General features: G+C 42.6%; 1 protein-coding gene across 12 annotated transcripts in view; it reads left to right on the top strand.

Annotated features, from left to right (window-relative positions):
- Nucleotides 1–16,313, top strand: part of C2H11orf80 (chromosome 2 C11orf80 homolog) — a 106,019-nt gene that overhangs the window by 73,139 nt on the left and 16,567 nt on the right. For 11 of the 12 annotated variants that reach the window (XM_021082776.1, XM_021082780.1, XM_021082785.1 and 8 more), the window contains 5 exons: nt 2,402–2,552; nt 7,311–7,457; nt 11,295–11,416; nt 12,451–12,561; nt 15,170–15,268. In XM_021082776.1, coding sequence (XP_020938435.1) covers nt 2,402–2,552; nt 7,311–7,457; nt 11,295–11,416; nt 12,451–12,561; nt 15,170–15,268 — 630 coding nt within the window. The remainder of the gene's footprint in view (nt 1–2,401; nt 2,553–7,310; nt 7,458–11,294; nt 11,417–12,450; nt 12,562–15,169; nt 15,269–16,313) is intronic. The other variant, XM_021082781.1, reaches the window with a different exon arrangement.

Genomic DNA, 16,313 nt, shown 5'->3' with positions numbered 1-16,313 from the left:
CTCCATGTGCAGTGGGTACGGCCCTAAAAAGCAAAAAAGCAAAAAAAGAGCATTGGAAATTGTCACCATTTGGATATATATAAGAGACTTTAGCCCTATTTTAAAAAATCTCCTAAAAAGATAATTGACTGTTTAAAAATATCAAGTGTGTAAGAATTACAGCGTATGTGGTGGTAAAATGTGTGACAGTAGCACAAAGGCCAGAAGGGGAGAAATGGAAATACATTGTTGAAGGATTCTCATATGTGTGAACTGAGTTCTTTTTTTTTTTTTTTTTTTTCCTTTTTAGGGCCATACTTGCAGCATGTGAAAGTTCCCAGGCTAGGTGTTGAATTGGAGCTGCAGCTGCCGCCCTACACCACAGCCACTTGCAACTCAGGATCCAAGCTGCATCTGTTACCTACACCACAGCTCATAGCAACGCTGGATTCTCAACTCACTGAGTGAGGCCAGGGATCTAACGCCCGTCCTTATGGTTACTAGCTGGGTTCGTTACCACTGAGCCACGATGGGAACTGCCATGAACTGTTAAAATATCACTTGAAGGTAGACTGTGGTAAGTTAGATTTGTATACTCTAAAGTCTGAAGCCATCCCTGAATTAATACCACAAAGAGTTATAACTAGTAAGTCAAAGGGATAAAATGGAATTACAAAAATACCCAATCCAAAATGGAATCCAAAAATAGAAGAGAAAGGAAGTAGAATACAAGGAACAAACGGAAAACAGGTAACAAGATGCTAGATTTAAACCCAATCATAATGATATTCATATTAAATGTAAATAGTTTAAACAACCCAATTAAAAGACATTCACACATTTTGAATCTTCAAATACTCCACTATTATTCTGAGTTTGCAGCATCTTAAAGCTCCCCAGCTCTAAGCAGTGAATGTGTTGGCCGTGGCTCACATGTTAATGCCTTCTGGGATTTGTGACGGAGACCTCATTTATAAGCACTGCCTCCCTTTTTCCTATCGTGACTTTCTGTAATGCCCTAGTGCCGAGTAAGGATTTTCATTTTTACATTTAATGCCGCATGTTTACCCTATTAAAAAGAGGTCGAAAACAGTTCCCACTGGGGCGCAGCGGAAACAAACCTGACTAATAACCATGAGGTTACGGATCTGAACCCTGGCCTTGCTCAATGGGTTAAGGATTTGGTGGTGTTGTGAACTGTGGTGTAGGTCACAGACGCAGCTCGGATCCTGAGTGGCTGTGCCCGTGGCGTAGGCTGGCAGCTGTAGCTCCAATTTGACCCCTGTTCCTGGCATGTGGAAATATGTCACGGGTTCAGCCCTAAAAAGGAAAAAATGTATTCTGGTCTTATTAGCCTTGGTTCAGGGGACAAAAAGGTTAGGCAGTGGTTCCTTTCCCCCCCCCCCCCTCTATCTTTCTTTTTTTAGCCCTCAGAGGACATTTGGCAAGTCTGGAGACAGTCTGAGTGTTACAACTAGAGGGAGGAGTGATATTGGCATCTAGTGGGTAGAGGCCAGGGATTTTGCTAAACATCCTACAATGCACAGGACAGCCCCCACAATGAAGAGTTACCTGGCCCAAAGTGTCAAAATGCCAAGGTTAAAAACACACTGGGTAAAAAGGAGGTGAGAGGAGGAATGGGAAGTTTATGAGAAGGAAACCATTTTAGGGGCCTACCTTCCTTAGTCTTGGTTAGAGAATAGGGTTGTATATACTTTTATTCTAGCACGTATCACATACTGCAGTTTACTGGCTTTTTTTTTTTTTTTTTTTTTTCTTTTCTTTTTTCTTTTTAGGGCTGCACTTGCAGCATGGGGAAATTCCAAGGCTAGGGGGCAAATTGAAGCTGCAGCTGCTGGCCTACATCACAGCCACAGCAACGCCAGATCTGAGCTGCATCTGTGAACTACACTGCTGTTCACGGCAATGCTGGATCCTTAACCCACTGAGTGAGGTCAGGGATTGAACTGGCATCTTCACGGATACCAGTCCAGTTCATTACCCCTGAGCCACAATGGGAACTCCTACAATTTCCTGGATTTTATATGTACCTCGCATACTCTAAACATGATAACTTGAAGTTAGGTATTAAATCTGTATATTCATCTTTGTATCCCCAGAACTTAGTATAGCCTGTGGTACCATTCAAGCCTCTGATTGAATGAGTAGGATCAATAAATAAATGAATTGCCTCAGTACTATACTTGTGGCTCTCACCCATTAAACCCAAAATAAATTCCTGGGGATTCTAATGGATCTACCTCTGGTGCCTCACACCTATCCTCAGTGTGGAAAAGCCTTACTATGTAATACCTAGCACGCTAGTTTATTTCTGAGAGTGTGAACCAGGTCAATGTTATGTTTATTTTATGCAAATGATGCCAAAAAACTAAAATTTTGCAGTTTTCTTTAGCAACTCTACATATTTCTATATGGACCTTCAGGTCTGCCTCTGATATTGCCGGGGCAGGAGCACCTGTCTACCGCTGTCTTCAAAGACACCTCTAATCTCATTGACTGGAAGAAATACCACTTGCGAATGGTGCCCAATTTGGATCTCAGTTTAGACAGAGGTAAATCTCTCTCTCTCTCTCTCTCTCTGTGTGTGTGTGTGTGTACATGGGAATAAAGAAATCTGTAGAATATTAGAGAAGTGCAAAGAAGAAGAAACAGCAGGTATATACAAGAGTAGGACCCAGTGACCTAATGGCTTAGGTTGAGGGGTACAGGTGGGAGTCTGGCTAAGTTGGAGGGTCCACAGGAAGTGAGTCAAACAGAGTCCACAGCCAAAGCCCCATCAGAGCCCAGCCGTCTTGGCCATTACATGTTGATGCCGGTTCTCCTCTCGTTTCTACTGCCTCCTCTATTCCCAGTCCTCTTGAAGGCGTCATGTAGGGACTTGTTCAAAGGTTTCTGTTGTACCTTAATTCATCAACTCGGGGCGGGGGTTAGAAAGGTCGTTAAGGAGCAATGACATCTTTGAACTGTTGTGAAAGTAATATTTATTTCCTAGTGAAGTGAGAAAATCCATATAAAATTACTTAGAAAAATTATGATACTATATAAAAGCAAGGCAGGAGTATAAACCATGTAGTAATGAACCTAGAAAGCTGGCTGTACTCTTCATATGGAGCCTAACCACATCAGCTCTAGGTGAATCATCCTGAAAGTTGGGTGCTTAATAACTGGACTGACAAGTGTTCCTGCAGTAGTGCTGTGGGGTTAAGAATTGGATGACAGTGGTTCAGGTCACGGGGAAGCGTGCGTTCCATCCCCAGTGCAGTGGATTAAAGGATCCGGTGTTGCCCCAGCAGTGACATAGGTCTCAGCTGTGGCTCGGATTCAGTCCCTGGCCGAGGAAATTCCATATGCTGCGGGCACGACCGTAAAATTAAAAAAAAAAAAAATGTGCCGACATAAAACTGAGAAATAGGAATATGCAGCCATGAGCTGAGGTCTTGAGCTTGATTGATGTTGGCTAGAATTCTTTGAAATTAGGAAGGTAGTCTGGTTGATTGGATCCTGAGGCAGATCACCAGTAGGAAGAGTTGTGACTGGTATGAGAAGATCGGAGCTTCCTGGTCTGGAGAAGTATCTCTGGGGGAAGACGGAATCTTCACCTAGGAAGTAGGCCTCGTGGGAAGACTCTTCTTGAGTGGGTAGTTATGCCAGAGGGTGGAATGAAAGGAGGGTGTTCTTGTGTTCTTGTAGCTAAGTGGTTTTGTGCAGAAAGAGTTTGGTCTTAATAAGGCAGTGACCGCAGCTGGCTGGCCATTGTTTTTGGGTTTTTTTTGTTTGTTTTTTTTTGTCTTTTTGCCATTTCTTGGGCCGATCCCACGGCATATGGACATTCCCAGGCTAGGGGTCTAATCGGAGCTGTAGCCACCAGACTACGCCAGAGCCACAGCAACACAGGATCCAAGCTGCATCTGCGACCTACACCACAGCTCACAGCAACGCCAGGTCCTTAACCCACTAAGCAAGGCCAGGGATTGAACCCTCAACCTCATGGTTCCTAGTCGGATTCGTTAACCACTGAGCCATGATGGGAACTCCCCATTGCTTTTTATATTAAGAAAAGCCACAGATGATGAGCGAACAGTGGAAGCAAAGGTTTGTTTCCCAGGCATCGGGGAAGACATTATATTTAATTGTCCAGAAACCTTCAAAGATGGCCTCAGTGGCTAGCCACCCGGACCTCAGGCAGCACTGACCATCAGTGAGGGAGAAGTGCTTTCCCTGCTCTCTTGGGTGATGGCCACCTGCTGTGTCCTGGCCCAGTGGAGGTGTGGTACCTACTGCTCCTCTCACTGGGCAACTGTGAAAGATGTATTAAGAGAACTGTGGCCCCAGTGGCTCTGCTCTTATAGCAAAGTGAGCCTTTTGGGGGAGTTCTCGCTGTGGCACAGCGGAAATGAATTTGACTAGTATCCATGAGAATATGAGTTCCATCTCTGGCTTCGCTCAGTGGGTCTTGGATCCAGTGTTGCTGTGAGTTGTGGTGTAGGTCGCAGACTCAGCTCGGATCCTGCAATGCCGTGGCTGTGGCGTAGGCCGGCAGCTGTAACCCCAGTTTAGCCTCTAGCCTGGGAACTTCCCTATGCTGCAAGTCTGGCCTAAAAAGCAAAACAACAACAAAGTGAGCCTTTCAGAATTGGTTTGGCTTTTATCTTGGGGTGTGTGGGGTGTGTGGGTGTGTGTGGGTGTGTGTGTGTGTGTGTGTGTGTGAGCGCGCGCTCGCTCGCGCCTCAGTACCTGAGTCCAAATCCTGTTCTCTCTTCCTGGTTTTGACTCTCTTTTGAGGGTCTTAGTATCCTGTTCTCTCTTCCTGGTTTTGACTCTCTTTTGAGGGTCTTAGTAACTTCCTGTTCCTCTGAAAGTAAAGCAAGTGAGTGAGTGAATTTGTGTTATTTTCTATTGCTGTTATTTGTTTAAACTGAATTGGCTATTTAGAAACCAAGAAAAATCCCTGAAAATGCCCAAGACGGGACTCTTGAATTCTAAAACTGGTATTTGCATATGCCCTTACAGGAGGTTAGCTTTCTAGAAGGAATTGGTATTTCTCTTCCTGTGCTTTTGAGACGTAAATGATCTACCTGGGCTCTCAGGAATTTTAATCACCTGTGATCTCTGAGCATGAAAAAAAAAAAAAAGAGGCCTTTTTAAACTGTAGCAGGAAAGTTGTGAGATTTCTGTGTGCATTTAGGTTATGTGTATGTCTTATGTGTACCTTTTAAATATGAGGTGTCTCTATCTCCAAATGGCATTGCCAAGATTGGTTTGTGGATGAGTTCTGTTTAATTGGCCTAAAAGAAATTAAGTGCTATATAAATTCTCAGAAATATAAAAGAAACTCCAGAATGAATTTTAGGTTTATGTGATCTGGAAAATAGTACTAAGTTAGTACTGATACCTGGTACTGAAGCTAGCTTAAGCTTGTTGGTTTCATTAATGTATACATGTCTGTTGGAGTTCCCATCTAGTACAGTAGGCTAAGGATCTGGTGTCGTCAATGCAGCAGCTTGGGTTGCCGCTGTGGTATGGGTTTCACTCTGGCCCAGGAACTTCCATACGCAGTGGGGGTAGCCAAAACAAACAAACAAACATATATAGATGTATTTTTAAAAGATATATATATATATATATACCGTACATCTGTTGCAAATTTGTCAGCAAGGAAAATAACTTGGTATGATGAAATTTTAAGTAAATGTATATGAGCTAAGACCCTTTAGGTAAATTCTGTAGGATGTTTGGGGATGCCTGTCTAAAGTAGCCTCTCCAGATTTGACAACCATGTGCTGCCTACTCTCTGCCTTACATGGTGGGGTGTCACTGCAGAACCTTGCTTCAGACATGGAAGATCTCCTATCCATTAAACCACTGATGTCTCTAGGGGGAAAAAAATGAAAAAGATAAAAGGATATTTGACCTTAACAGATGGAATGTTATGCCATCAGAATTTTTTAATCTCTAGGGCTCTCCATATCTCCTTCTCTCTCTCTCTTTTTTTTTTTTTTTTTTTTTTTTTGTCTTTTTAGGACCTCACATGCAGCCTATGGAGGTTCCCAGGCTAGGGGTCGAATCGGAGCTGTAGCCGCCAGCCTACGCCACAGCAACTCCGGATCTGAGCTGTGTCTGCAACCTACACCACAACTCATGGCCAGATCCTTAACCCACTGACTGAGGCCAGGGATTGAACCTACGTCCTCATGGATACTACTCAGGTTCATTAACCACTGAGCCACAACGGGAACTCCTCTCTTTCATTTTTATTCTCATGCTTTGTTGGTTTTCTTCATTTTTGCTAATTTAATTTTTTTTTTTTCTTTTTATGGCTGCACCTGTGGCATATGGAAATTCCTGGGCTAGGGGTCAAATTGGAGCTACAGCTGAGGCCTATGCCACAGCCACGGCAACACTGGATCCAAGCCACATCTGTGATCTACACCACAGCCTGCAGCAACACCAGATTCTTAACCCACTGAGTGAGGCCAGGGATAGAACTCGCATCCTCACAGAGACAACTTTGGGTTCTTGACTCACTGAGCCACAACGAGTACTCCTGCCAATTTATGATGCATGAACTTGCTCAGTTAATTATGGAAATGAGTAATGCAGAAAATGCCTCCTCCTCGCCCTCCCTCAACCAGGAACCACATGTGGGTACCTATGCGTATGGATTTGGGTGGAATTTAGGACCACTGTGATTGTATCCTAAAAGATCAAGAGGCTAGAAAGTGACTGGGGGGAGCAGATTACTTGAGAATACAAATATCATATAGCATTGTGGTTAAGAGCACGGATTTTGGAGTTAGTCTAAAACAGTTCCACACCTAATGTCTCATTTTGGGCGATGTCTTTAACCTCTCTGTTTTTCTTATCTATAAAAAAGCGTAAGACTAGATCTGATACCATAGCGCTGTGAAGTGTAAATGTTGAGACAGTACATGCCAAGAATTTAACGTGGTACGTGGCATGGAGTAAGCATTCAGTGCAAGGTAGCTGTTATTACTCTTACCAGTGACACCTACCTTAGAAAGCTGTATGAGGAATGGATGAATTCACTGTATAATGCTTCTCAGTAAATTTTAAAGAATGCTGTTCGGTTTGCACTGTACACACCTAGTTGCTATTTTGATGTTCTTCCTTTGAGTCACTGTTATTTGCTCCCATCATGTGGGTAGAGAAGCAGATTCAGGAGGAGAAGGGAGTGTTCAAATTTAGATCTATCTCAGATTCTTCTTTGTTTGAGGTATAGTCTCTTTATTCACTTAGCATTTTGAGGGCTTCACTTGTCTTAGAATATGCTGTGATATCTTGTTCTCTAGATTTGGTGCTTCCAGATGTGAGTTATCAGGTGGAATCCATTGAGGGGGATCAGTCTCAGAATGTGGACCCCCAGGGACAAACACTGCTGCTTTTTCTCTTTGTGGATTTCCACAGCGGATTTCCAGTCCAGCAAATGGAACTCTGGGGTAGGTACAGGAGAATGGAGCTGCCAGCTTCGGTGGGCCTAAATGTTAAGTGAATAAAAAAGGCAGACTTTATATGATGCATAAATCTGAATTAGTTGTGTTTCTATAGAATAACACATTTCAATGAAAAATCTTGCTTAAATAAGCAAATTATATGCTCTATGGGAAAGATCTGTACCTTCAAGCATCACTCAGATGACAACATGCCCAGATTTGGTTAGCTAGAAATCAGCAGACACTTCCTGTTGGTCCCTACAGAGGATACAACCTTAAATGGATAGTTCCCAACTTCAGCCACACAATGTATTATGTGGGGAGCTTCTAAAAAATGCCCAAAGCTCACCTCTAGAGATTTGGATTTCCTTGGACTGAGTGGGCTCAGGTATCAGTATGTTTTTAAAGCTTCTTAAGCTTGAAAACAGTTCACCACTCTGCTGCTTTTCCAGGTGGAGTCAAGATAAGTTATCAGTCTTACTTGGCCTTGATGCAAATCTCAAATACAACAGAGGAGGTGTGGGAGTGCAGTGGTATAAATGGCTTTGTGTGATTGCCACATCAACCTCTGGAAAGGGAGAAATTATCCTTGTTCAGGCAAACAAGGGGAACTTTTGGCATTTATCTAACAGATAGGTGATAACCTATTATCAGAAAGATTCTGTTGGAGTTAAAGCAGTGAGTTCACTGTCCTGTGGTCCATGAAACACATGCATCAGAATCACCTGGAGTATTTGAAAATGTGCGGCTTCCTGGGCAGGGATTAATTTGCTGCTTTGCTGTAATGTAAAAATCTGTATAGCTCAAGCATATGTGTTTTTAACAAGGTTCTCAGGCAATTCTTAAGCATAGTTAAATTTGAAAACCACTGAGTATTAGTGAGAGCTGGCTAAAGCATTTTAATCTAATAAAGCCTGGCATAAATTTCAGTGTTTCTCAATGCCCTCTGAATCTTTGAAGAAAGCAGCAAGAAGTGAAGCTTATAAAAGTCTGGGGAAATTTCACAAGCCTCCCTTTTGATGCTCATTATATGTTTCTATGTTATTATTTTTTCTTTGTGGGCCAGTGTTTTTTGTTTTTTTTTTTCCTGGAACTTCGCTCTCTAGGCATTCCAGTGCTGTTTGGTATGGCTGAGTCATAGATAAAATGAGACAGCTTACAACCCCAGATCAGAAGAGCTCACATTGACTGGTGCCAACTATTTGTTGAACGAACCATTGTCCCTTGTAGGATTCTTTCTGCTGCCTGCCTTCCATGCCTCTCCTATCTTTTCCCATCATGTATATATTCTTTAGGAGAAAAGCACTGCTTTCCTGGGCTCTGACTTGCGACTCTTATTTGAGGAGCTGGTGTTCTTTGGTGCCCCACTGTTCCATTCATTAAGGCCCTGGAATGGGAACATAGAAGAGACCCAAATTAATGAGCTTCCAGCAAGGAGGTCAAAGGTGAGAATGCATAGGGCTGTTACCAGCGTGGACAGAGGCTTCTAAGAGAAGCAGCTTAGTATGGTTGAAAGGACTTTAGGGTACAATCAAGAGATCTGGGCTTATTAGTTCTGCTGCAAAATTCCTTAATGATTTTTGGGAATCAGTCACATAAATCATCTGATCCTTCCTTTTCATATTTGCTTTTTTTCTCGGCTGCACCAGCGACATGCGGAAGTTCCTGGGCTGGGAATGGAACCCATGCCACAGTTGTGGACTGTCCCAGATCCTTAAATTGGTGTTCCACAAGGGGACTTCCCCTTTTCATATTTTTATTTATTTATTTTATTTCTATGGCCACACCCATGGCATATGGAAGTTCCCTGGCCAGGGACTGAATCTGAGTCACAGCTGTGACCTACCCTGCAGCTGCAGCAACACCAGATCCTTTAACCCATTGTGTTGGGCAGAACCAAACCTGCACCTCCACAGCGACCTGAGCTACTGCAGTCGGTTTCTTAGCCCACTGTGCCACAGTGAGAACTCCCTTTTCATATATTTAATATGAGATTGTTAGACTAGGTGATATCAAAGGCCCTTGTAGTTTTAGGGACTCTCTTAGGATGTAAGATCTGCTATCTCTGGCAGGTTGTTTGTTTGTTTGTTCATTTAAGCTCTGCCAGAGGGGGCACCATGTTTAGTCTTCACAAGGATGGCATAAAGTCTGATACCACATTCTGGATCCTATTGAACATACTTCCTCTGATACCAGGGTTACCTGTCATTCTTGTAGTACCATGATAGTTGGTACACCCCTGTTTAGTTTGACTCTGAAGGCCCTTAGCATCACAGGTAGTTGTACTCAGTACTGGATTACATAGAAATCCTTAGTAAACATAGAAAGTATCTTTTAAAATGTCCTTATACATCTGATAGTTTAGGTTTAGACTTTGAAGAAGATGCACTGTGAGGGTAGGTCGATACAGCTACATAGACATAGCTATATGTGGTAATTTTATCTCCTTTTCCCCCTCTTCTTTCTCATATCCTTGAAAGCTTTCTCCAGAGCTCCTTTTAAGAAACAGATTGTGCAGAACTACAGTCTGTTTCCATGTGTCTTAAAAAAATCACTTAATTGGCCTTCTGCCCACCTCGTCATGGTAACTTTTCTATGATTAACTCATTATTTTGCCACAGTGTTAAAGGCATCTGGCAGTATCTGCAATTTTAGGAATGAAACTATAGCTTTTTAATTAAATGTCTGCTTTCAAAGGGGATCTGACTGATTTCATGAGGCTAATCTTAGAACCAAACTATAGAAAACAGTAATCCAGACGATATCATCGCAAAAGCAATATTTTCTCTTTGAATATTTAATGTAAATTTTAAAACACTTCATTGTATATTATTGTATATTATTCCAGTTTTTCTGCATAAAATGCCCGGGAGAGCAAGTGGAATAAAGCTACTTTCTGTGCTAGTTAGCGGTAGAATCGACCCTAGAATCTAGGTTCTCCTGACTCTGGTTCCAGACCCCTTTCGAGCAGAGCTCTTGTTATCTTCCTTTCCAGGAAAGCATCATGGTGCCTTGTGGCAGAAAATGTTCCTTCTGGCTTGCATTTTTAACGCAGCCCTGGAAAAGCCAGCCAGCCTTAGGCTGCTTCACCATAGCACCTTTGAACAGACTATGCAGAGGAGAGTTTCTTAGAAAAACACTGAAAAAAGAAAGATTAATTAAGAAGCATCTTTTCCAGGTGCACTGAAAAGTGAATTTGCCTCCACGTATTGTTGTATCAGGGTCACCAATGCTAGCATATTGTTTAATGACATATTTTATCCATCCGTCTCACATGTTAGCTTTTCTGAAGGATGCTGAGCAGTGGCGCATATGGTTACTTTCTCAGAGATAGTTCCCCATTTTGAAAGACCTGTACCAGCAGTTCTCAGAGTCATCTTTGTGAGTTTTAACTTTTTCTGTACCACAGCATATCTGAAAAAAATTGATACCCTGGTAATAACTCACCACAATGGTGACGTTCAAGGAGGAAAAGAGCAGGGCTAGGCCCCCTCCGCAGGAGGCTTTTCCTTCCCTTGGGAGCCACCCGGATCATTGTTTAGAGTATGTAGTATATGTATTTCTGTTTCTGAGGTGAGTTAAACAAGATCCCTCATGTGATTCTTCAAAAATAATGTCATTCTTTAATTTTCAGGAGGTTTCTTTCATTTGTAAGTGGGGATTGGGTAGGTTTGTAAGTTGCTGGGAGTTTTTCTAAAAAAGTAATTATTTGTGGATAGGCAGAAGTGGCCTCTTCTTTCAAGAGGCTTCTTTCCCGTTCTCAGCCCTGACTCATAACACATGAACAGCAGCCTTGAAGTGGTCGTTCTCACTCAGGGTTACCAACACTCTCCCTCCCCTCAGGAGTCCACACGTTGCTCACAGCTCATCTCAGTGCCGTCCTCGTGGAGAGCCGCAGCAAGGTGCACGAGTCCATCCAGGTTGCTGTGGACCAGGCCTTGGAGCAGCATCACCAGGCTGCCAAGGTAATACATTCACACTCCCTTTCTCCTTCTCTCTCTCAGAAGATGGTGGAGTATATGGCAGACAGCCTGAAAGCCCTTCCTCCTGGGCTGATCTGATAATCTGCATCTCGCCTAGGAACTTGGGCTTTTGCTTCGATGGGTCACTGTAACCAACTTGTTAGGCTCACCTCCTAGTAGGTGAGTTTGAATAAATAAGGGCAAAATAGTAGGGGGAAAGGACTAATAACGCACCTCTTTCTTATCTATATATCTTCCCTTCCACACATGCTTCTGGAGCTACTGTTTCACTAAATCCTACATTCGGAGTTCCAGTCATGGCTCAGTGGTTCACAAATCCGACTAGGAACCATGAGGTTGCAGATTTGATCCCTGGCCTTGCTCAGTGGGTGAAAGATCCAGCATTGCTGTGAGCTGTGGTGTAGGTTGCAGACTCGGCTCGGATCACACGTTGCTGTGGCTCTGGCGTAGGCCAGCGGCTATGGCTCCGATTAGACCCTAGGCCTGGGAATCTCCATATGCCGCAGGAGCGGCCCAAGAAATGGCAAGAAGACAAAAATAAATAAATAAATAAATAAATCCTACATTCTTCCCCCATTTCCTAATCCTTTTTACATTGCTTTCTCTTCTTACCTGACTCTCTGAATTCCTCCATCCTGTGTACTTTTGGTAACAGATTTTTTTTTTTTTTGATATGGCCCCCTTTTCAGGGAAATAATGAATACACTAAAAGAGTGAAGCTTAAAGCTTTTTGTTTTTAAATAGTAATTGTATCTGTTTTATTGCCTAGTGTCTTACTGCTTGTGTTTTCTGAATGTGTCTGTGTCAGTAAGTCACCTCTGTGAAAGGAGAGAACATTTTTTATTTATTTAAATTCCCAAGTGTCATGTATATATTATGATCTCAGTATTGTTGATGGTGGGGGAAGAACTGTTCAAATCCTGCTTTAAAATCTTTGGTTCCTTTGGGATTCTCTGAACCAGCAGCTTGTAATTATTATACACTGAAGTCCCCTCTTTACTTGTTTTGTTCTCTAGGCTCATCAGAAACTGCAAGCCTCACTCTCAGTGGCTGTAAATTCCATCATGAGTATCATGACTGCAAGCACCAGCAGCAACTTCCGAAAGATCTGCCTCCAGACGCTTCAAGTTAGTAGGAGATGAGGATGTTTGAAAGTGCCAGGGTTTTCTGTTTTTTTTTTTTTTTTTTTTTTTTTTCTTTCTTTTTAGGGCCACACTTGTGGCATATGGAAGTTACCAGGCCAGGGGTCAAACCAGAGCTGCAGCTGCCAGCCTAAATCACAGCCACAGCACCAGATCCATGTTGCATCACACTGCAGTTTGCAGCAACACCGGATTCTTAACCCACTGAGCGAGGCCAGGGATCAACCCACATCCTCATGGATACTAGTTGGGCTCATGACTGTTGAGCCACAATGGGAATTCCTCCCAATTTCTTTCTTTCTTTTTTTGCTTTTTAGGGCCGCACCCATGGCATATGGAAGCTCCCAGTGGAATTGGAGCTGTAGGCACTGGCCTATGCCACAGCTACAGGAATGCCAGATCTGAGCCACGTCTTTGACCTACACCACAGCTCATGGCAACCCCATATCCTTAACCCACGGAGTGAGGCCAAGGATCGAACCCACAGCCTCATAGATCCTAGTCAGGTTCCTTAACCACTGAGCTACGAAGGGAACTCCCCCCTCCCAACTTCTTATTGAAGAAGGTTCTATTACCTCATGGTGACAGAACATTTTGGAAATAACTGAGCAACCGTAAGGATTACATGTATTTAGCAGTGTGGAGTAGTGTAACAAGTTTTGGGAACAGAGGCCTGAGTTCAAACCTTGGCTCATTTACTTGCTGGCTATGTGGACTTAGGCCTTTACTGAACTCTGAATTTCTTTTCTTCTTCTTTTTTTTTTTTTTTTTTTTTTTTGTCTTTTTTGCCATTTCTTGGGCCACTACCGCAGCATATGGAGGTTCCCAGGCTAGGGGTCGAAGCGGAGCTGTAGCCGCCGGCCTACAGCACAGCACAGCAATGCAGGATCCGAGCCGCATCTGCAACCCACACCACAGCTCACGGCAATGCAGGATCCTTAACCCACTGAGCAAGGCCAGGGATTGAACCTGCACTGCAACCTCATGGTTCCTAGTCAGATTCGTTAACCACTGCTCCACGACGGGAACTCCTGAACTCTGAATTTCATCTACAAATTGGAAAAAAATAATAGTCCCACACAGGGCTATTATGAAGTAGAGGGCTGGATGTGAACCTTTATAACACATGGTAGATTCTTAATAAATATTGGTTTCTTTCCTTCCTTCCTTTCAATGTGTGCTGACCATTTGGTATTATCAGTAGGGTAACGCATTCATTCCATATCGGTTGCTTCCTTTTTTTTTGTACTTTTTTTTTTTCTTTTTAGGGCTGCACCTGTGGTGTATGGAAGTCCCTAAGCTGGGGTCAAATCAGAGCTGCAGCTACCGGTCTATGCCACAGCTTCAGCAACATCAGATCCATGCTGCGTCTGCATCCTGCACCACAGCTTATAGCAATGCTGGATCTTTAACCTACTGAGCAAGGCCAGGGGTCGAACCCATATCCTCATGGATACTAGTCAGATTCATTTCCATTATGCCACAGCAGGAGCTCTGATACTTTTTTTTCTTGAAAAGGTAGTATAATATATACAAAATTTAAATTAATAACTAATAAATTTTATCACTTAATTTTTGACTTTGTATATTATCTGCATTATATAATTATAACCAAAATATTCTATATTCACATGTAATTTAATATTTCCCCCTGTTTGAACAATCTTTTTTTTTTTTTGGCCACACCTGCAGCATATGGAAATTCCCTGGACCAGGTTGCAGCTGTGTGTTTAACCAATATTCCTGTTGTGTTGGTTTAATCTAATTTAATAAACCATTCCCCTAATGATAGACGTTTAAGTTGTTTACATTCTTTCTGCCAGTATAAATAGTACTTCAGTTAATATCTTTATGTGATATCTTGCTTCTTTTGAATTATTTCCCAGAATAAATTTCTATAAACAGAGTTAATTGGTCAAAGCAATTAACTTCATAATCTAGTGCATCTTCTCACAGCTTCAGCTTTCTGGATCATGTGGATGGCACGAGGTAGTGAGAAGAACACTATACTGGCAATGCTAGAATCAGCCCTAACTTCTACACGTGCTAGTTGGGTGGGTCACTTCTCCTTTTTGAATTTCATCTACAGAATTAGTGTATTGTAGGAGGTGATTACGTGGTCCCCTTTGACTCTAATATGCTACAATTCTATACTAAAGAGAGGAAGCTGTGACCCATTCTTGATGGGTGTAAACTATGTCACTTTGTTCTTTTTCTCCCTAGAAGACGTTCCTGTTTCAGCCTCAGTTATTAAGTAGAACCTCCCCTCTCTTGGAACTTGTTTTAGAGGAGAGCAGTGTATATAACCTCTTCTTGAACAGGTGGCTCTCAGGGATATTTATCTCCTAAAGAGAGGAGAACAAAGACCTTGTTTGAAAGATCTTGCTTAGGAGCCACAACTACCTGTCTCATGTCAAATAACCCAGACCTTTTTCCTCCTTCTCCTGTGTCCGTAACAGCTGAGGAACACGAAGGATGTCAGTGGTTTGCTTTTCTCTTTGTCTCAGCCTCTCCCCATGTAAACTTCCTGTGGGCACTTAGCTTTGGTTGGCAGTACTGGAACTCAGCATATTCTATCTCTGGCCCATTTTAGGCATCTGACACACAGGAATTTGCAACCAAGCTGCATAAATCATTTCATGAGATCACCCAGCACCAGTTTCTTCTCCACTGCTCATGTGAGGTGAAGCAGGTAAGCGTAGAGTAATAACCAGACTTTGATGGAAATCTTCCATGTTGAAGTGTGGGAACCCTGAACACAGGTGGGTAGGTGCGGGTGCTTTAGACTGCGCAATCGCGGGTTAGCCTTTCAGCATGGAAGCCTGTGGTTTAGAAAAACTTTATAGAATTGAGTATTACATAGCAACTAAGAGCATGGTTAGCGATGTTGCTTGAATTCCATTTCTGCCACTACCTGGTTACATGACGTTCTTGTGGAAGCTATTTAACCTTTCCAAGTCTCAGTTTGTCAGTACAACAGGCATGATACATGCCTAAAATGATCACTGTGAGGTTTGAATACAATCATATATGTAAAGTGCTAAGCACGTAGCTACTTTTGTGATGATGACAATACGGTGGAATTCTTATGTTTAGCTTTGCCTAATGAAAAACATACTTTTATCTATTCACCTTTTTCCCCCTGTTTTTTGGCCATATTCATGACACATGGAAGTTCCTGGGCCATGGGTTGAATCCAGGTTGCAGCTGTGACTTATGCCACAGCTATGCAACACCAGATCCTTACCCCACTGCACTGGGCTGGGGATCAAACCGTCAAGGCCACAGAGACAAGCCAGATCATTAACCCACTATACTGTACCACAGCGGGAACTCCCCATTCACCTTTTTGGATGCTGGAGATAGAGAGTTGCATTAGTTGGGGTCTCTGCCCTGATGATGGTCAGATAGTTACAGGCTTCTCTAAGGAGTGAAGAGAAATCATAGCTGGGAAATTGTATGTATTTCCAGATTCTGTGTGTAGGTAGTAGTAGTGTTCCAGCTGAAGCCCACTTCTCTAACTCCCTTTGTAACAATCAGGAATTAAAGTATAAGATGAATAAATAAACAATATTAAGGGTGAAATTATATTCAGTGACTTTTCTGATATTAAAGTAAAAGATGAATAAATAAATGATATTAAGGGCAAAATTATATACAGTGACTTCTGGCCAAGATAAAGTAACAGGGACCAGATTGACCCTCCTGCCCGAAATAACCAAAAATCTGGACAACAA

Source organism: Sus scrofa, chromosome 2 (assembly GCF_000003025.6).
Source record: "Sus scrofa isolate TJ Tabasco breed Duroc chromosome 2, Sscrofa11.1, whole genome shotgun sequence".
Classification (NCBI taxonomy): Eukaryota; Metazoa; Chordata; class Mammalia; order Artiodactyla; family Suidae; genus Sus; species Sus scrofa.
This window is presented reverse-complemented; position numbering and strand designations above follow the sequence as displayed.